At 41.9% G+C, this 22,528-nt stretch overlaps 1 protein-coding gene across 1 annotated transcript; it reads left to right on the top strand.

Moving 5' to 3' along the window:
* Window positions 1-10,946: 10,946 nt before the first annotated feature.
* LOC147439843 (uncharacterized) lies at window positions 10,947-12,307 on the top strand. The gene has a single exon (XM_086484416.1). The coding sequence runs from the start codon at window positions 11,682-11,684 to the stop codon at window positions 12,273-12,275; it is 594 nt and encodes a 197-aa protein (XP_086340542.1). The 5' UTR covers window positions 10,947-11,681; the 3' UTR covers window positions 12,276-12,307.
* The last annotated feature ends 10,221 nt before the right edge of the window (window positions 12,308-22,528 follow it).

Genomic DNA, 22,528 nt, shown 5'->3' with positions numbered 1-22,528 from the left:
AAATTGAAAACGCCGAACTTGAAAATGCAGAAATTGCAGAAATTGAAAAAACACAGACAATAGCAGAAATTGAAACTTGACAGCAATTGCAGAAAACGCAAAAAACAGAAACCTTCCACACACTCCTTCCCTGCCTTTCCTATGATAGAGATTGTACCACAAGGAAGCGTAAAGTGCTAACCGAGCTTAGTGTAGGGCATATCCCCGGCAGCGGCGCCAAAAATGTGCGCTCCTTGCCGCACTGTCGAAGCAAGGGGCTTGCCAATACACCGTATGCGAGCCACAAACGGCTCCAAGCACACAACAAGCCTAAACTAGCAAGCTCAAGAAAACAAAGGGTGTGTCACTCACCGCTCTACGCTCGCCTTCGTGGTGGATTCCTCGCCGCGATGAAGAAGAAGCTGCAGTCGTGCCGCGCTCAACCGCTTCGCTGCCGTCGTGCCTTCGCAATGCTCGATCGCACACACACTCTTCCTCTCTCTCTCTCTCTCACACACACACACAAGGAGGTGAAGAAGAAGAAGAAGATGGAGATGGAGCAAGAGCACTCTTCAATTGCACAAATGAGAGAATGAGTAAAAATTAGGTTTAGTTGGCTTTTATAGGAGCTCACCCCATTCACACTTGGGCGCCCATGCTTAACCAACTAATCCCTTGAATGTCCAAGTTAAAGTGCGCCTCTCATCGGCGATCACTCTACCTTTCCCTATTGGTCCGACAAGCCCGGTACCTGACTCTATCGAATACATAATACGCGTCCATCGTAGGTGATGGGTGTCCGTGTGCCATGAGGGTTAACAAAGGCCAACACTTTGTCAGTAGCACCAATGGTGCCATCATAGGTGAGAAAAGAGATACTCTTTCCTCCCTTTTTGACAAAAATCATGTACGCAAAAAGTAAGCTCTTCATTGATTTATCAAAACCAGGAGGACTTACAAGTGGTATAGTACGACCACACTCATTAGCATCTATATACATATTATTTCCCATGTAGGTGAAGTAGATTCTCCTTTCAGGGAACTTTAGGTTGACAGCCATGCAATCTGTCTCTACGAAAAAGCAACACCCCCTTGCACATAATCACTCATAGCTCTTGTAGCATAGCTTAGCATAGTGATAATGGAGATTAGAGAGATTGATAAGCAAGCATAAGCATTCTCTTGTGTTGATTTGCATCTGTAGCCAAGAGCTTGTTGTAGTAGGCACTCAACTTCTCAAACTTGGAGAAGGAGATGGAGTTCTTGCTTCACAAGAGTGTGTGAAGAGAAGAATGAGAGAGGGAGAGGGCTCTTGGGATGCTCAAATGAGAGAGAGAGAGAGAGAGAGAGAGAGAGAGAGAGAGAGAGGTAGCTTGGTTGAACCCCTTTCCTAGGCTTCCCTTGAAGCTCATTGGGCCATGTAGCCCACTAGCCAATGAAATGGGCTCCCTTTTGGGCAAGGTGTGTAGCCTCTTGACAAGTGTCCTTCTTTCCCTCTTGTGAGGTTAAGCTAGCACCCCCCTTGCTGAAGCATAGCCCTGGCTTAAGCACAGCCCTTGCCTGCTTGAGCACTGTGCCTCTACACCTGACATGTGGCCACTTTCCTCTCATGAGAGTATGGAACCTTGGTGAGGTGCACACACACTCCTCACCTCCCTCCTTTGTAGGGATCACCCCCTCTTTTGTAGCAAGTTCTTTGAACTTGGTAACCAGGTAGGCCCCTTGCTTAAGCACAACCCTTGCTTAAGCAAGCTTCCCCCTTGCCTGCTTGGACCTAATTGACTAAAGTTTAAAAATTAAAGACTTTGTCTTAAGGCTTTTAACACTTACCTTTGGGGGCTTTAATGAAGCCAACCCTAAGGTCTTTTGCTCCATTGATTAGCTTTGCTCTTTGATATACCATTTCTCATTTGGGCCCCTTTACCATTGGCCCCCTGTAGGTCTTTTGCTCCATTGATTAGCTTTGCTCTATGATAGACCATTTCTCATTTGGGCCCCTTTACCATTGGCCCCGTGTAGGTCTTTTGCTCCATTCTTTAGCCTTGCTCTTTGATAGACCATTTCTCATTTGGGCCCCTTTACCATTGGCCCTGTGTTGAAATAGATCTATAAGCACATCTATATCTTAACCTTTGTTCTCGTTTATTCTCCCACATTAAGTGATCACTTTAATATGAGAAAATCATTTGGATTGGTTAAATATTATATTTTATGACATGAGCTACAGGGAGGGGAGGGGGGGGGGGTCGACCAAAGCAAGTAGGGGGCCTGCTTAATTAGGGGGTATACTCTCCCACACACACTCTCATTGTGAAAAGTGCAAAGTGCAAAAGCTCCCTCTCATTCTCCAACCAAGTAGAGGTTGAGAGCCTACACCAACACTTTTGGCTATGGAATGCAAATCCAGCCAAGGGCCATGCTTCAATGCTTAAGCTTGCCATCTTTTCCATCTTCATTAGTATGCTATTATGTATGCTAGCAAGAAGATCAGTGATGATAAGTGAGAAACTAATTCTTTCTCCTATGAAATGTTTCTTCTTCCTCTTTCCTACCCTCATTCCCTGCTAGCTCTCCATCTTCAAAGGTGTTTGAGGTCTCGGGACTGAGGCTTGGGATAGTTAATGCTTTCCACAAAGTTTATGTTATGCTCGTGATGCATGAAGCTTTCCATCTCCATTGGATCTCCTAGGTCACAAGGAACACAAAGATTGTATTGTAACTGCTACAACCGGGGGCATGGAGTTTCCTGGAAAATACCCGAAATAGCATACTACAAACCATAAAACAGACTAATCGACATACCTGGCAACCACATAGACGCATAATTGCGAGATACATCAACAGAGGGAGACAGAGTGCGAGAGAGAGCAATAGGGTGCGTGCAGACGAACCTCCTAGAATGGAGTGCTACGACGGCACGGCGAGAGAGAAGAGAGGAGAGGAGAGGAGAGAAGAATACATAGACACTGGGTGCAATCTCCCCCCGTGCAAGAGTGACCATTTCCCTCTTGCACGTATTTGTTATATAGATTTCTTGAATGGTCAAATTGGTTACAAACTGGCCATTCGGACATAATTGGCCAAAGCTCATAAAGAGCACTTGAATAATCAAATATACATAAAATGTAACATCCTTCTGCATAATCCATTATCTGGTGATGCTTTTGCCACCTGTCAGCTGCAATAGATAATAAATTATCAATTCTATAACATACCTCTCCGTTGGAAAGCAATTGTCCTCAGTTGCAAAGATAAAAAATCTGCAAACAATACTTGTCAAAAACAATGATTAGAAATCTGTATCAAATAGTAAAAAATTTCATAAAATCAGACAATATTGCTTATGCCTGCCGTCATCCACATACTACCTATTCTAGTGTCCCATACCACTAGAATAAGCAATATATGTCATATCCTGATGAATCTTGATATCATTGGTCACACTCATCATCATCATAATCAATTCTCATCAATCTCAAATCCAATTTCATAAATAGTGTTGTGACAACCCACAAAAAATCCAAGTGCAAATATTTGCCAATATATATCCATTTCAAATCCAAAATTCAAATATCCAAATCCGAAATCCCCGGGTAACAAAATCATACCAGTTGCAGTGGTGGCCAGTCACTGCAGCATGATTTTGTGATAGGTGTTGCCTAAATCGGCGAATCTACACCAATAAGACGTGCTGCCTAAATCGTCGAATCTGCACTAATGCTGCCTAGATCGGCGAGTCTGCATTTACCATTACGAATCTGTAGTTTTTTCAGTGTGCTGCCTAAATCGGCACATCTGCATAGATAATTGGTGTTGCCTAAATTGGCGAATCTACACCAAGATGAGAATTTACACACTACCTAAATCGGTGGATCTGTGTGCATGTGACCAATGGACTAGACAAGACAAAAAGATAAAACGTTTACTACATGTGGTGTCATTTTTGTTCACTAACTCAAAGCACCGCAGCTCATATGAGTAGTTGCATAGCTTAATGTCAAGTCTTGGAGGTGGTTTGCAGAAGTGACTAGTATCCAATCGGCAAATGCTAAACAATTTCTTGAAAACAAAGGTTAACAACAAAATTCATCATTTGAGTAATGTTATGCAAGTTAGAACAAACCAAAGTACAAATGCCATAAAGTTCAAGTCCTACAGATGGGTGTCAGATATCGGTGAGGTGGACTGTATATGTGAGTAAGTTTTTAAACCATTGATTGTTGTTGCAAGAAAATTTGAAGCTAGTAAAATGTCACCAGTGTTATTGCAAGTAGCTAAAATAGCAAAACATCGGCTAGATTCCATGCTTTCCTTCAAGAAAATCGGCAAAGTTTTACAAGTTTTAGTGTGAATACCTGAAAATCTTTGAGTTTTGACCTAAAAACAAAAAAGCTTTAGGTGTGCCCTTATTGTCTTCAGTTAGGAAAATTGTTTTTGGCAAGCCCTAACTTAATCAACAAACATTGCTATGAGTACTCTGATCCAAAGAGAATTTCTCGTGAAAATTTTTGTAGGAACTACTTTCGATGGCCATCTTTGAATGGATACGACAAACACTAAAATACCAAGAGACATAGCAGCACTTATCACCACCTTAAATATAGACACAAAAATCTCACACCACGTAGCCACGAACATTAACTTCAAGCTATGAAAGGCCATATAGAACACTTACAGTATGTGTGTGTGTTTCTGTGAGTGTGTATGTGTATATCATCGGAATTGATGAGTGAGTGTGTGTGGAGGGCAAGAGGTCATCGACTTGCGAGGTTGGGGGAAATCGCATACAAAGGTAGGGCCCGCCGTTTGGTTGAGGGGGGAAAGAGAGAGAGAAAATGAAACGAAATGTTATATTAACCGTCTTCAAAGTGCCAAAATTATGTATGAGCACAAACTGATACAATCCTTGTGTATCTATTCCAATTCCTGGGTAAAGGAAAAAACATTAAAATAAAATAAAGTAAGAAAGTACTACACTGCTCCGCTGAAGAATTTTCACCCGCTGTAAGTGGTGGTACTAGAAGGAAAAAGAGTAAGAGCGTAATGAAATAAAATGATATATTACTAGTCTACAAAAGGCCATGGAATCAATCTCTTGTGGATCTATGACAATGAAATAAAATGATATATTACTAGTCTACAAAAGGCCATGGGATCAATCTCTTGTGGATCTATGACAATATCTGGTTACAAAAATGAAGTACAATAAAATACTATTTAAAAAAAAAAAAGAATCGTCATCAGCATCGTCGTCGATGCTAGAGGATGGTCGGCAGCAGGCCTTGTAGGACAAAGTATTGCATTATTGCATTATTTGTTGAAGAGTGTTGCCATGTCCAAGTAGGTTGTCAGCTGTAGTGTGGCAATTGTGAAGCAATTGTTGTCAATCGAGAAATTTCCACTAGTCAATAATTTGGTGTATGGCTGCATGTTATGCCTGTCCAAGCCATCCATATTTGAAGCTTGCCTTCCGCAGTCTTGAAGCTTGCCTTCCCCGATTGCGGTCAGTTACGAGGTAGAGAAGAAAACGAATGGTAGTTGTGGCAATGATGTAGTCATGGTCACGAGAGGCTTTCTCTTGGTGGGAGTCATCCCTTTGTTTGAATTTTTTTAATAAAAATAACATGATGCAGGGGTTTTCTTTGAGTCGCCTGGAACCATGGCGAGCATGGCCTGCCAAGTGGAGCTGCCGCCATGAAAGGAAGATGCACGAGGACTGGATAGTGCATCTTGTATGGCTGGAGTACTACCCGCCTGCAAGCTCTCATGATCATCATGTCGCGTGAAGATGAAGGGGGAGCATGGGAAGCGATGGACCAGAGGTCGGTACTGGAAGCTTCTAGCTGGGAAAGGGAAAAAAAGAAAACAGGAAGGGGCAGCGCTGAGGGGGGCAATGGAGGGGAGCTCGCAGCTTGCAGGTAGATAGAGACCTTCAACTCTCAGAGCTGTAAAAACTTTTGCGAAACTCCTTGCATGCGTGCACAAAGATCCTTTTATGCACTGCAAGGCCCAACAAGAGTACTAACGAACTGCAACGCACTGTTTCAGATAGACGATCAAGGATCACCTCACAGTGCAAGAGAGGTCTTCAGTTTAAGGCTTCAACTTTGAGCGGTTGCGCACGCGAGAGAGGGATAGAGAGATGCTAACTGCTCTTGCGCAAAAAGAGAGAGAAAGAGAGAGTGTCAGGACATCTGTTGGAAAAGTGGGTGGGCGCCATTCTACACCGCTTATGCTTCTTATGTTGTTGCCCATCACATGCAAACACAGTTTGTGTTTCCAGTTCATTGCATGAGCTCTTGTTGCCGCATGTGAAAAAGAGAGTTCACTGGCTGGGGCTGGATTAACTGCAGGTTGGCGAGATAGAGAGGGAATGAGTCGGACTAGAGTTGGTTGGTAGAAGAGAGCGAGGGAAGAGCAGCTCCTGTGATAGGAGGTTGACAGTTTCCTGAGTATTAGATGGCCGCCAGCGGACGAGAAGGGGCAGTTGTTGACGAGACCCGGCATCATGTAAGAGATAGAGGGAGGGCGGAACGACTCGAGTCGACTCCGAGAAAGGTGTGAGAGTGGGAGCGCCTCTGCGGTAGGTCTTCGGTAGGTGGCCAAGGGTCGCATGCAGAGAGTAGGGAGAGAAAAGTGTTGTGGCCGTGTACTGCTGTAAAGAGGGGAAGAGAAAGAGAGAGAGGTAGTAGTTGGTACTAGCATGCAGTGGTGGCTGACTGTTGGCTAGAGAGAGAGAGAGTCTGACGTCTGCACTGTGCACCCGTGGTTGGTAGAAAGAGGCATTGAAAGGATGAGAGAGAGAAAGAGAGGGTTCACTGCATTTGAGTGGTGTGTGTGGGTCTGTGCATGGTGGTCGAGATGCAGTGTTGGTGAGGCTGTTAGGCGATGCCAACCCTGCATGGAGAGTGGTTTGTAGATAGGAGTAGTTGTATAGAGAGAGAAAGCGATGGTGAGGGTTGGTTCAATTGTTGTAGCTATCCATGTTTGCAGAGCCTGCGACTAAAAAACGTCAATTCGTGGATGAAATTCCACACGGCTGACTCCTTTTCTCTATTGCCATCTATTGTTTACTCAGGCTTTCATCAACTTCTTATTCTGGTGTTTGTCTCATGCCTGATTATTGTTGTCGACCTACATGTAGACGTCGACACCAAGCATCTATTGAAGCAAGTGAGGGCGATGGTGTGTAGAAAGTTGGCGACCCCACAGAAAATGTTGTCTTTGCTCATAGTGATGAGCAGGTTTGCACAATGATGAGCAGCCGTCAGTGTTCTTGTGTTAATTAGAAATAAAATAAAATAAAATAAAGCAATATTGTGGCTCATCACAGAGTTGAAAACATAGCTATTGAAAGGGTCGTTTCACACGACTTTATCTAGACAGTTTGCTCGTATTTCTCGGGATTGATTTCCAAGACTATGAAGCATTAAGCAAGCCACGTCTCCGTTCTTCATCTCGTTTCCTCTTCCGGAGTCTATCTCACTAGCTACTTCTCCTTTCTCGTCTTCGAGTATCATCGTAAATTAAATTTAATCTATTCTATTATTATGTTTAATTAACGTAGTTATATAAGCACTATATTATGACAATAACGAAAGGATTCTCTACAATTTCTAATGATCAGTATCGCTCTCATACAATCGACGCTAATTATTATAAATTGAAGCAATTAACCAAATCTACAAGCATAAGGAAACAAAACACTTAGCTGCTACTTGTAAAAAATCTTCAGTCTTGGAGCGTAGCCTACGCTCTGATACCACTGCTACAACCGGAGACGTGGAGTTCCCTGGAAAATACCCGAAATAGCATACTACAAACCATAAAACAGACTAATCGACATACCTGGCAACCACATAGATGCATAATTACGAGATACATCAACAGAGGGAGACAGAGTGCGAGAGAGAGCAATAGGGTGCGTGCAGACGCACCTCCTAGAATGGAGTGCTACGACGGCACGGCGAGAGAGAAGAGAGGAGAGGAGAGAAGAATACACAGACATTGGGTGCAATCTCCTCCCGTGCAAGAGTGACCATTTCCCTCTTGCACGTATTTGTTATATAGATTTCTTGAATGGTCAAATTGGTTACAAACTGGCCGGTCGGACATAATTGGCCAAAGCTCATAAAGAGCACTTGAATAATCAAATATACATAAAATGTAACATCCTTCTACATAATCCATTATCTGGTGATGCTTTTGCCACCTGTCAGCTGCAATAGATAATAAAATATCAATTCTATAACAGTACCAAGTCTCTCTTGATGGGAGAAATCATAATACTAATGCCTATTGGAGTGGGGACACGCTTCACATAAATCCAGTCCTCAACTGTTGTCATGTTCTTTAAATTCTCTCTCTTGCAAAAGTATTGTTCATGCCAAGTTAACTAAATGCTATGTTTATGTTGCTATCTTCAATTATGTTCACCCGCTATGCTCACAAAGTAATTTCTCAAAAGTACTCTCTCTAATTTTTGCTACTCTCAATAGGCCAATTCCATTACACGTCCTCTAGCGCTGAGGTAGGTGCAACTTAATCTTCCTTCTTTTTTCTTAGTGGGGTGATGGGGTGATCATTTATCATAATTTTCCTATATCATGTGGAGCTAACAAATTATTAATAGTACCCATACATACATGCGATATTCATAATATGGGTAACTTTTCAAAAAAATTCACTTCTGTCTAATCTATCTAGGATGCATGCATTTTTGGAGTCTATCTAATCCTCTTTGGTTAACCCATATGATATGGTGAATGATTTGAAGAGTGATCATTTATGAGAATTTTCCTATATCATGTACAATTGAGAGATTATTTATAATATCCATACATATAACATGCCATATTAATGAAATACGTGTCTATCTAAAAACACTCACCCCCTCTCATCTATCCAGAATGTATGAATATTTGGGCTCTACATAATCCTCTCTTATTAACCCAGATGATGTGGTACATGCTTTGAAGAGTGACCATGTTGAGAGTGGGGTTAGTTGCTATAGCCTTGCCCTAGACTTGTTCTAGACATGACTAAGGCCTCATCACCCCCCTATGCTTATTTCCCCCCCAATGGATGCGATGTATTCTATTTATGTGATACTAAGTTGGTTTTAGTTAGTTCTTATAGTTGACATGTTAACTCTTTGACATGAAATGGTCAAGTACCCTTCTTCTTAATTTTTCCCATATGTTTCTCTTGCTTAGATTGACTAGATTTTGATTATGAGATGTATGAGCTATCGGTCTTCTCTGAAGAATTTCTCTCCTTGTTTCTCTATTTTGCTCTAGCTTTTGAGCTATGGCTACAAGATCATTGAATCTAATTTGGTGATCGCCAACTCCTTCAAGTTCTTGTTATTTGAGCCATTTAGAAAATTGGTGCTTATAATTTTTTTTGAAGCAAGGTATTCTAGTTGTACCTTGAGACCTTTGATGTAATGATCAATACATATCCTCATTGACTTACATCCATTTTTATTCCTACCCAGCTCACCAACATTTCTTAATTGGTGAGATCCTCACTAAATTGCTAAATAAATGTTATAGTACTACTTCTTAGTTTGTCCTCTAATGTTTATGGAAAAGGCTACACACAATTTAGATTCTCATTAATTAGTAAAAACTAATTTGCAACAACATGTATATGAACATCAAGGTCAGCCCTTAATTCCCTCCTCTAAAGGTAGGTAGATTAAGTTGTAGATCACCTCTTTCTTCTCATTTTCTCTTCATGTTATAGCCTCACCAATGTGGTCACCTCAATCATTAAGTAAGCAAATGACATGTTGATCAAGTAGTTATAACTTGTCTCATCACTCTCTGTGACAAAAAGAGCCTCTCTCTCACTAGACATCAATTCTAACATAGGAAATTTTAGGATGATGTTCTAGTAATATTGAGTGAGGTCACATGGTAGCCTTTTATTTTGAATGCAAGCTGAAGAACCCTTGATGTTGTTAGGTTGTTTCTCTCTTGCCTCATGTGGAGGAAATGCAAAATGCAGATGTCTTTGGGTGTGATCGAGAATGAAGGTAAGAAAAATATTATTGGGTCCATGAGATAAGTGCGATGGCATCAAATAATAGGCATTTAGCTGATATATTTCCCTATGGTGATTGAGCAAGGTGTTGTTTGCCACCCTGATATCTTCATTCATAGCTAAATCACACAGAGAGTCCAAGGACGAAGCATTTCATGCAGACAACGTAGAGTAAGGTGCATCACCTTACAATAGCAAGGGGATTTTCTTAAAAAAGATTGCTTTTAATACTCTGGATTGTTTAGAGTTCATAATTTGACATGTCCTATCTAGATTGATCATAATTTGAAACTTCAGATACATTAAATCATGTTTTGTTGCATCACTCTCATTATAGACTTAATACAAAATGCTCATGATGTCTAGTGTGAACGCACTTTGTAGTGTTGGGACACTTTCCTGCTTGGTTAGGAGTAGCACTTTTTTTTGTTGTGCATTGTATATACAATCATAATGTTCAAGCTTACTTATCTTTCTACTTTGCAAGGTAAGTAATATGAGTCTTTTTGCACCCTCTTGAGCTTCTTCTTTTACAAACTATGTGTAAACTCTTATAGTTTTGATTCCAATAAGTTTCAACACACTAGCACAATAGATTTAATGAGCGAGATTATTGCAGATTTTCTATAAAATAGAACAAATCTAAATGTTTTTCGTAGATTTTATTGAGACTAAATGCTTAATTAAAAACTAACTTATAGACAGACTTAAATAAAATCCTCAAAAAATGCCTTCATGGCCCCGTAGTGCAATCTATAAGTGCAATCGGTGATGTATCTAATTATGGCATCTTGAGAAGGAAAAGATCATTTCTTTTAGCAATCGGAGGACATATATGACTAGTTTGTAGAGTTGAAACTAGATAAATCTCATGCATTGATCTTGCACATAAAATAGTTGATGCAGCCTATCTTGTACAAAAGGTTAATTCTACACTTGAAAATGGCACAGATTATGTACACGTAAGTTCAGATGAGCTTACATAAAATCTTCTTGTTTGGAATACAAGCAATGTGCTTGGAGCAAGGGGCATTTACTATATGTAAAACTATTATATCAGGTGCATTCATGGGGTATTATGAAAATTCCTTATCTGTGAAATTTTCAAGATTATATTAACACACCCTTTTTTCGTTAAATCTGTAATTTTTTTTTGGATTTTCTTAAATGATACCCCTCTATAAAGAACTAGGTGGCATTTTTGGGTATTGAAAACATCTATCTTTTGAACCCATGTGAGAGGTACATAGATTCAAGGTGACCTCTCGAGGATTGGGGTTGCTCTCTTGCCTTATATTTTAAGGAGATGTATTGTGTTTGCCTTTGGGTATGATTGAGATGTGAGCAAAGTGAAAGGATTTTAGGGCACATGAATGGTTGTTGCAACTACAAGCAACAATAGGGATTGTTAATGAGAGTTGGCCATAATAGTTGCCCAAATGTTTTGGGAAAACCTGGGTAGAGAGGGTAAAAAAAGCATGCCACTTATGTCCATAAGTCACCAAAGAAGGAATTTACAGGATTTATAGATGAATCCAAGCAAGGCACTACCTCTAATGAAGGATTTGAGCATAGTAAGATGCAGAATCGATAGGTCTATCGAGGACGCCGCACATGCTGTGGCAGTCAAATCATTTTGAAGAGGATTTGTGATGGTGAGGGGAAGGGTGTACATCATTAGAGAAGGGGAGAGCAGGCATGGGATGCCCTCCACCTGTAGCAAGGTCACCTCTCTTTTCAAGATGGAGCATGAAGGCAACATAGACATTTACGGCCTTGTCGAGCAGAGCGGAGAAGCGCCTGCGCAGCCACTTTTGGGGCTTTTTCTTCTTGGGGGGGGAGATGGTGAGTTGAGAGGAGAGAGGGGGGGAGTGTGGGGGGGACAATATTGTCATCATCCTCATGAGATTTTTCTTTTTCTTCTTCTTGTGGTGGGTGGTGGGTGGAAGCGCGTCTCTGCTGGCTTCAAAGTTTTCACTGACCTCAATGATAGCAGAGAGCATGTCGACGCAGTGTTTGAGGTCGAGGTCATGCTTGTGGGCATGGGGGCGAGAGGGGGCGATCAGAGAGAGAGAATGGTGAGGTGGTGGGTGTTGGGCAGCTTCTTGTTGTTGTTGTTGTTGCTGTTGGAGGGTGGTGGCGAGCGAGATGATGGCCTGCAGCTGATGGAAGGCTTGCGGGTTAGAGAGGTCTGCGTGGTGGATAGCCGCTTCAATTGGGTCTTCTGCAGCAGCAGCAGCGCTTGACATCTTCTCTTTTTTCATAAATCACGTGCACATCAATCCTCCCGTGCTCTCCCCTTCACGCTCTTTATACTCTCTCAGCCTTTCCCGGGCCTGCAGGTAGGCCTACCCAGCCGGCCTCTCGTTTGCATACACGTCTGCCATCTGGCCTTCCCAAAACAACGTCCCATTTCTTTTTGGCACATAGGCTAGGTGTAGACTCTTTTCATTTGAGGGAAAATTAGAGCCTCTCCCCAAATTAGATTCCCTATACTTGCATGTGGACGGTAGGTGAGCCCTTCATGCGTTGCAGCAGCAGGAAAAATTTGATATTTGTCACACATACTTTTAGATAATTGTGTGTGCCAATTGTGGTTGTTCGAGCACAAGAGATACCTCACACATATATGCTCACATAAATTTACTATGAGAGAGAAAACAAAGCCTAGAACAAAGAGTTGCTAATATACATAGTACACATGGGCCTCACACACACACACACACACACACACACACACACACACACACACACACACACACACACACAGACCCACACACAACTCGCGATAAACCTTCTTTGAGCTCACACAAAAAGGCAGAGCATGCAAGTTACATATTGTTGAGTAGGTGCAAGGATACTTTGGTTACCAGGGTGAGGCTATACTCTGAGGTTGTTCATCAGTGGTGTGCTTGCTTATTCAGACGCATGAGAGGGGAGACTTATGACAAATGATCTTGTTGCCCACACTCTCAATAGCCTGCATATATACAAAAATTCTAATAACTGTGAGTTTTAACCATGCAGTCATGCCCATCTTGTGAGGTCCCTGCCCAATCAATATGAAGTATGGGGTACCTTTGATAACTCTCCAATCTTATTGCCATAGACTGAGAGAGAACCAATGGACATTACCCTTGCTCTACAACTGTAACTTTAGACATGAGCCACTAGTGAACGGTTGGTGTCATCTCGCATTGTACTGGAAGTCAAGGGAAAACATAACCCAACATTGACGTTCTACTCCCTAACTCTACAGAGACACCATAGGTTTGTGAATCTCAACCTTGCAGATCCTCAAACAAGAGTCACTGACTGTTGAACTTCACTATAGCTTACATTGTTACACATCTAAACATTAGTCAACTTGGAAAGTACATACTCCAAGGTACGTAGCTAACCTTGATGATTTTTACCCCATAGCTTTCAAAGACACAACTGTCAAGTTTCACTTTGATCCCTAACGTATAACACCGGCTAAGCTAACAAAAAGAGAAAAAATAATCTTTGATAGATTGATCAGGTCCATTCGTCCATAGAAAGTTGTCGTCGTGGATTCATTCTCCCATTTTCCACACCGTACTCACACCACTTTGCTTTTTTGTTTATTAATTACTACCACGATGTGAAAGACATTCAAGTTCTTTATTAGTTTATCTCACATGTTCGTTCTATCAGCCTTTGATTGGCCCATCATTAGAGCCACTTAGTCTTCTTCACTTCTTTGTGTGTGAGTGTGTACTCATTTTAAATTTTAAACGTGTGTGTATGGCCTACAAGACATAAAAAATTCTGAATGCCTTTTGGAGAAGCCATTTGGTGGGGCTGGAAACCTTTTTCTTTGGAGCCAAAACACAAAAGAGGGTCTCATTATTATATTGCTGCATGCAACGTCATCCTGATCATTGATAGCTCAACTGCTTCTCGCGTCATCATCACACCCTCAAATCGGGTAGAATCCAAATCCGCCACTAACCCACTTTGATTGGATACTATTACACACCAGCTTGCTAACGTACGCAAACAACCACTGCAATCCCAACCCGCTTATTACCATGACTCCATGAGATCATTGTTTACTGATTGTCGGGCCTCAGGACTAAGTGGCACGGGCATGGGAGGGTGGGATCTATGGCCTGGGGATTGTGGGCCGTAGATCTGGAATGCGGGTACCGTAGATTACTTTTGTAAAAAGTAATCTAGGGTACCCACGTTTGCGGGCGTCGACTTTGAACCTGTGACCTCACGCATGAGAGATGTATACCCTAACCATTACGCCATGTGCGCGTTGTGAAACGTGGGGGCCCTAGTTTACTTAAAACATGTATGTACAAGGGCCACAGCCAAAAGTAATCTAGGGCACCCTAGATTACTTTCGGCGCCGCCACTGGGATCTACGGCCCACAATCCCCCGACCGTAGATCCCACCCTCCCATGCCCGTGCCACTTAGTCCTGAGGATCGTCGGGTCTAGAAGCTTCCAATTCCCTTCACAGCTCCTAGGAGGCAAGCACGAGCTCATTGAGTCATCATCATTGGATGCCCTTACTCTCTGTCAAATTCAATCATGATTGAAATTCATCACCTAGCCCGTGTCATGCTACTTGGTCACCACCTGCCACTCTAGAGTCTGCAACATCAACTAAAGCTGCTCATTAGTGAGTCGTCACCACCTGCCACTCTTAATTTGCAACATCAACTATCGCTATTGCAATGTCAACAGCCTGTGACCCCATTTTTTGGGTTAATGTTTTTTTTGTAATTCATTGGAATTCACCTATCTGTGAAATTCACTTTTTAAGCCCAAGTTCCCACAATCAGTTGTCCACATTCCCATGCCATATCTTTCTTTGCATGTTATCTTTTCTTGGGCAAGATTGCTTGTTGGAACAGTTTGGCAACAAAAGTGAAAAGTTCAATTACCGCTCCCAAGGATCTCCTTCATTGGTGTTTTACAAGTACTAATCCCTCACTTCTACTACATAAGAGTGGTAGATTCCTGTTTTTTTGACCATTCATGTAATCTCAAATAAAATCAAAGAAAAGTTCAATTACCGCTCCCAAGGATCTCCTTCATTGGTGTTTTACAAGTACTAATCCCTCACTTCTACTACATAAGAGTGGTAGATTCCTGTTTTTTTGACCATTCAAGACCCAAGGCATTAAGGCATCATAACCATCGCATTGTGCATCCAAGCTTCAAAGCATGAGAATTCAAGGCATGTACGCATTCAAGCTTTTGGGTAGAGTTGTAATGTTTGCAAAATTGGAGTCATCAAAACTCCTACATAAAAGTGCAACTTTTTATGCTATGCATGTCATACCTAACCTTAAGGGGTTAGAGACACTACCAATAACTATTGATAAGACACCCCATAACCAAAGCACCGACATAATCATCCCTATACATAAAACGTGCTTCTATGATAGGTATGCACCTAACACGGATCAAACCATGTGCACCCCATATGTGCACCACCATCAAAATCCTCCAGATTCCAAAAAACCAAGGAAGATAATGCATAGAAGTTGAGGTCGCTAATGAAGTTCCCTAAAGGAAAATGATGACCTGCAACTGTAAGTTACCCCAAACCATGTAGTTTGGAGGTAAGACTTATATTCTTGCATCAGATTCCATCTTTATGAGCCCCATGTAGTTCTTGATGTAACACATGCTAGATTCCCCGATAAGGATTCGTGCGTTATCTTGTAAGCTTCAGCTTATGGGGGTATCTTAGTTTACACTCACACTGAGAACACTCCCTAAAAGCTAAGCATGCACCATTTAAGTGCATTTTCACATTTTTCCTATGGAACCTTTAAAGCCTCACACATGCTACTCATTCCCTATACACATGCTACCACTTAATAGCCACATGCTACTTGTGGTAGCTCACACGACCCTTGCCATTACCACTTGTGGTGCATATCCATCCAATCAATTATTGCACTTCTCAACATTGAGCCTATAAATGGCCATATCCACTAGGGCTTCTAGGATTTGCAGTAGCTTCCATGCTTCATTTGAGAACCACATTGCCCCTCATGTGACTCCATGTGTGACCCATGTGATTTCTTATCCATTCTAGCTAATATGATCATGATTGCATTTTTTTCAACCCTTACATTTTCCATAATGCCTACAAAAGTCTAAGGTTCTAGTAGAATTTTAGTCTAGGTTTCAAGAGTTTAGATTTGTCCGATTTGAGAGCAAAAAATTTATATGTGAAGTAATGCCCAACTTAAGATTCATAAAATATCATACTTCACCCAATTTGGAGTTCCCTTTAGCCATTTATAATAAAAGAATTCTAACTTCAGTATAAAAGAAGGTAGGTACCTTACACGTCTTGAGGTGTAAGCTTCACAAAATGGAACTATGGAGCTACCAATGTACTCAAGGCTCAAAGTTACAGCTACTTAGTTGGTAGTCGAGTAGGCGATCCCTTGTTGTATCTCCCTTGCCTACATTTTTCTCTCTCTCTCTCACACACACACACACACACACACACACACACACACACACAGAGAGAGAGAGAGAGAGAGAGAGAGAGAGAGAGAGAGGTTGAGGACACAAAATCGTGTGCATTGTGCATGCTCCATGCAAAGAAACTAGTTGCAATGTCTCTTAGCCTCTCTTTGTATACAAACCCGGGGGGGGGGGGGGGGGGGAGTTTTAACATCTTGAGAACAATTTTGAGAGGAAGAGGGGACAAATGAAGAGCTCAAAGTAGGATTTGTTGCCAAGTAGCTATCAAAAACCTTCTCCACTTCATGTACGGTATAGATTGTATGCAACAACTGGTCTTTCTTTCAGACCCACTTTATGCTAGTAGTTTTCCCTTTTGAATACTAGCAATGTATAATATGACCCTACATTGGTGCATATGACTTGAGAAAATAGTCTTATGCATGCTTTCATTCTCAATATTAACAAGGTCAGCTATCTTGATGGCTATTGGCCTCTTGTGTTTGTGTATTTGTGTGTGTGTGTGTGTGTGTGTGTGTGTGTGTGTGTGTGTGTGTGAATGAGGTAAGGATTGGGAGCTCATGCATGTACGCATTGTGATCATGTGGTCAATGGGGCTCATGATGCTTAGCTAGTAAATCTACATTGTTGTTAAGGTTGCCAAAAGTACTTTGAAAATCTAACAGCTTGCAGGAAATCCTCTACAAGCCAATTGGGTGGCTTAATGGTGCCCATGTGAACATCCCCAATTGTGGATGAATGAGATTGGCATGAGGGGTGGTTGGGGGGATTTGTAGACATTCGACAAGATGACAAAAACATTGGTGGGCCCCTTTTTCTTCTTGAAAAACGGGAGCAAGATTGAGGTGTCTCCACCCCCCCCACCCCCCGGTGTGTGTGTGTGTGTGTGTGTGCGCGCGCGCGCGCGTGTGTGTGCGTGCATGTGTGCAAGCAAACAATAGGGGTTGAGTAGGCCATTTGCAAGAGAAAACCGTCTTCTTTGCACAAGTAGTAGGTTTTGTGAAAGCAAGGCTTTGTGTTCTCTCCCTCTCCCTCTCTCTCTAAAAACCTAGTTGTTCGTCTACCAAAGTTTATGGTAAGGATTCAACCAATAATGCATTAAATTGATCTATTTGATATTTAACAATTCTCTCTCCATATTCTTAGCCTACATCTTAAAGAATAGGGCATGCATGTGCATGTGTGTGTGTGTGTGTGTGTGTGTGTGAGAGAGAGAGAGAGAGAGAGAGAGAGAGAGAGAGAGGTTATGTGCATCTACAAAGGAACACCATTGATGATGTTTGTTGGTCACATGAATCTCAACACTCCCACTCAAGCTCAATGCCATCTCTTGTATGCCAAGCATCGCTAAAAACCGTCGCAACTTCTACACTCCAAGGGCCTTCATGAAGATACCTACAACTTTCTCATCCATTGTCATGTACTCAAGGTCAATGTTGCCTGCTAAGACCCTCTTCCTAATGAAGGGGTAATGCACCTCAATGTGCTTTGTCCTCGCATGAAACGTGGGTTATGAGCTAGTTGTTTGTGAAGGATGGGAACAACCTCCAAATGCAGACTCAAATGAGCAGCTGAACTGGCTAGATTGGTAACTACCATGACCAATTACTATGATAACTAGTATAATGTACAATCGGTCAGAGTTCTAGTCCAAGGGCTATAAATAGTGCCCACTACTCAGTTTTAGGGGGATCTATTTTGGAGTACTAGAATTCTCACTATCATTGTCTTGTATCTTGGAGCTCATTACTCTAGTCAAATTTAGAGTAGACACGTAAATGGTTTTTTAGAGGTGCAAGGTGAAAATAATCTGCTTAAACCCTTTCAAGTCAGTGTTCATGGTATGGAAACAACAACTTCTAGGATACATTGTCTCAAGAACTAAATTGAAACGGCCAACAATATTATTAAGTGTGTCCAACAAGCTAGAGCACCAACGATAGTGTCTAAACCGAGCTCTTTTTTGGGGTATGTCAACTTCTATAGATGGTTTATTCATATGTTTGCAACAAAAGCTCTTCCTTTGTATGAACTAACCAAGAAAGGGAATAAGTTCATATGGACCCATGAATGTGAACAAAGTTTTTAGTGCTTGAAGGAGGCGATAAGCAAGAAGCCAGTTCTTTGTCAACTAGATTGGGATGTAATCTTTCATGTACATGTGGATGCATCTAGAATGGCGATGGGAGCTATACTGGCCCAACTTGATGGAAAGATAGACTAACGAGTCTACTTTGCCAATCGAAATTTCAATTCAACTAAACAAGGGTATTCTATTATTGAGAGGGAAGTACTGGGAATGGTGTTTAGTGCCACAAAGTTTAGACACTATTTGTTGGGAAAACTGTTTCTCTTTTATGTGGATCATGAGGCACTCCTCTTTTTGATCAACAAAGTGATTATTCAAGGTAGGTTGATTACATGGATGATGTTCCTAATGGAATTCAAGTTCAAAATATTTCATAAGCCAGGAAAAACCCATTGTGGTGCTGATTTTATGTCAAGAAGCATAAAAGAAAAATTAGAGACATCATTAAAAAGATGAAGTAGTGGATGCTGAACTTCTTCATGTTACCATATACATGTGGTAGTGATGTGTGTGAACACACTAGGGCCGCCGGGGCATTTTTTCCCTCTTTAGGAGGTTTTTTCCTCCGTGCATTGTATATACGCCCATCACTCTAGGGCTATCTATCTTTCCATTGCACACTAAGTAACATACTCTCTATTGTGTGCCTTGAGCTTCCTTCGTCTTCTCCAAGCTGTGTGTTTCTCTGCAACCCTAATTCCAACAATTGGTATCAGAGCAGGTCACGTCCTCCCGGGCTTAGTCGCCAGCTGCTCTAGGACACGCCTGCTCACTTTCTCCGATTTCAGTGAGCTTTGGTGAGCGTTCGTAGGTCGACAAATATTTTGGGAAAGCTCGAAGATCTTGGTCTGCTCAGATTTTTGATTTGGGCTCATTTCGGCCTCTGTTTCCACTACAGGCAGTACTGCACACGCAATTTCGTCATTTTGTGCAGAATTTCTGTCAGTGCCGTTTTTTGCATAATAGGTGCCTTACAGTCTTCTACGGTTTGTGCTATATAGCACAGGTTGTTCCCGCTCTGTTTCTCCTTCGTTTTCGGGCAGTTTTCACATCAGGTGCAGTATTTTCCATGGCTGACAACAACAACACAGATGTGTTCAAGATGTTTGCTCCTGAGGACAGGTTGGATGGGGACAACTACCCTATGTGGGCTTATATGATGCAACATGTTCTTGTGTCAAAGGGTGTCTGGAACATTGTGCAGGGCATTGATGTACGTCCTAGTTCTGAGGATGTAGGCGATGTTGAGGATGTTGCAGGTCTTGCTGCAAGGATTGCAACTGTTAGAGTTGTTTTGCCTACGGTAGAACAAGCTCGTTGGGATGTTAAGGATGCACAGGCTCATGCATTGATTGCGTTGTCTGTGAAGCGCACCATTGTTCCTCACATCCGTTCAGCAAAATCTGCACAACAGGCTTGGGATATTCTAGCAGGTCTTTATGCAAGCCGCAATGAGGCTAAAATTGCTTTGCTGCGTAAAGAGCTGGAGTCGAAGATTATGCATGAGGAAGATGATATGGACACTTTCCTTGCTAGTGTCAAGGATATCAATGAGCAACTTCTTTCTGCACGTGAAGTCATTTCAGGCAGTTCCCTTGTGCAGACTGTTCTTGATGCCTTACCAGATTCCTACCAGACTTTTGCTAGTACTTGGAGACTGATGACCCAAGGAAATCCTGAAGTTGTCAAGTTTGATGCATTATGCACATTGCTGTTTTGCAAGAGTCACTTTCCAGAAAAAACAGAACTAGGCAACGTGCAGTTTAACAAGCTTTTATTGCTTCTCAAAGAAAGGGTGGTAACAGTAATGCAGCCACTTCTTATGGTTCTGCTGCGAGTGGCAAAAATTATATTCCTAATGCTTCTGTTGGCAGCACTTCGTCTGGAAATTCTGGTGATAAGGGCAAAAAGAAGATGCGTTGCCATTATTGTAAAGCCAATGATCACTTGATCAAGTCGTGTCCTAAGTTGAAGGCCAAAGAGGCCAAGAAGAAAGAGGGTGGTTCCAGTGCAAATGCTGGTTCCACTACAAATGTAGCCATTGTTGAGTCTTCTATGAAAGGAGACTGTAATGCTGATGTTGATGCAGAATGGGCGTTTAGCGCAGAGTGCACTTACAATCCTGCTGTCCATGATGCATGCTTGTCAGTTGCTGCAGATTCACATGTGTGGTATTTCGACAGTGGTGCTACAAAGCACATTACCTCACATCGTGAATTGTTTACCTCTATCGAGTCTGTCCCTCATGGGAATTCAGTCACTTGTGCCAACAATGCCTCTTATCCAGTTCAAGGTGTTGGAAAGATTGTGCTTAGTGCTGCTAATGGCAGTTCTTTCACACTTGTTGATGCACTTTATGTACCTGGGATCAAGAAGAATCTCTTGTCTGTATCCGCACTTGCTAGACTTGGACTTGTAGTCAAATTTGTGGATGACAGATGTACAGATCATGATCTCAGTTTTGGTGATGAAATTGTTGCATCTGGGCTTTTGTGCCGTGGGCTGTATAAGCTCACTTTGTATGACAAGTGTGGACAAAATTTTGCAAATGATGTTGCAGATTCAAGGGCTATTTCAGATGCAAAACTTTGGCATGCACGTTTTGGTCATCTGAATTTTGCCAGTTTGCTCCGTTTGCAGAAAGCTGATATGGTCGCTTCTTTGCTGCCTCTTGAAGCACCTGTCAAACATGTTTGTGAAGGCTGTATTTTGGGTAAGATGCAGCGTTCTAAGTTTCCAAAGGATGGTTTAGTTCGGGCCACATGCAGGTTGCAGCTTGTGCATAGTGATGTTTGTGGGCCCATGCAAACTCCGTCCTTGGGCAATTACCTGTACTTCGTGACTTTCATTGATGATTACTCCAGGCATGCATGGGTATTTCCGCTTGAAGCAAAGTCCGAAGTTTTTATGTCCTTCAAACAATTTCTGGCTATGGCTGAAAATGTCTCGAAATGTACTATGGGCACCCTCCGTTCCGATCGAGGGGAGAAGTATATGTTTCATGAATTTAATGCATTTCTGGCTAGTCGTGGGATAAAACACTAATGTACAGTGCCATATACACCTCAACAAAATGGTGTTGCTAAGAGGAAAAACAGGTCACTGACGGAAATGGCACGATGTATGGTCAAAAGTCAAGCTTTACCGCATTCTTTTTGGCTTGAGGCCATCATGTGTGCCACTTATGTACTTAACAGGTGCCCTACGAAAGCTTTGCAGTCTATTACTCCATATGAAGCATGGCATGAGAGAAAGCCTTCTATTGAGCACATGCGTGTTTTTAGCTGTTTGGCATATGCTTTGGTGCCACAAGTGCAGTGCATAAAATTGGATGATAAGGCTGTCAAATGTATTTTTGTTGGTTATAGTGCTGAAAGCAAAGGTTACAGGTTGTAACATCCGCAAACAAAATGTATTTTGGTTTCACGAGATGTAGTGTTTGTGTAAGATTCTGTTCAGCCCTTGCTGTCATGTACTAGAGACAATAATGTAAGCTCACAAGACATTTATGACACTTTGTTGCATCTTTTCAGTGGTGGAAATACGAATGTAAGTTCCAATGAGGCAAATGTACAGCCTATGGGGGTTTCTGAAAATGTTTCAGATCAGCCTATTACTGATGCAGATGTACATGATGTACTTGATGAGGAAAGGGCTGAAAATGAGCAGGCTAGAGGTATGCCAAAATGGCTGGTGCACACTTTGCGTGACAGTAAATTGGATGCACCTTTGTCTAGTCGTACTCATTCAGGCTCCCGCCATGCATCTTATGCATCAGATTGTTATGCTTTGGCTGTGTCTAGTTTACATGATGTTGAGGAGCCTCTGTATTTTGATGAAGCACAGAATTCAGAAAATTGGATGGCTGCCATGCAATCAGAATATGATGCACTTATAGAGAATGACACATGGACTTTATGT

This window comes from Adiantum capillus-veneris, chromosome 16 (genome assembly GCF_014529385.1).
Source record: "Adiantum capillus-veneris isolate H3 chromosome 16, ASM1452938v2, whole genome shotgun sequence".
Taxonomy (NCBI): Eukaryota; Viridiplantae; Streptophyta; class Polypodiopsida; order Polypodiales; family Pteridaceae; genus Adiantum; species Adiantum capillus-veneris.
The sequence above is the reverse complement of the archived record's forward strand: the minus strand, read 5'-3'. Positions and strand labels throughout refer to the sequence as shown.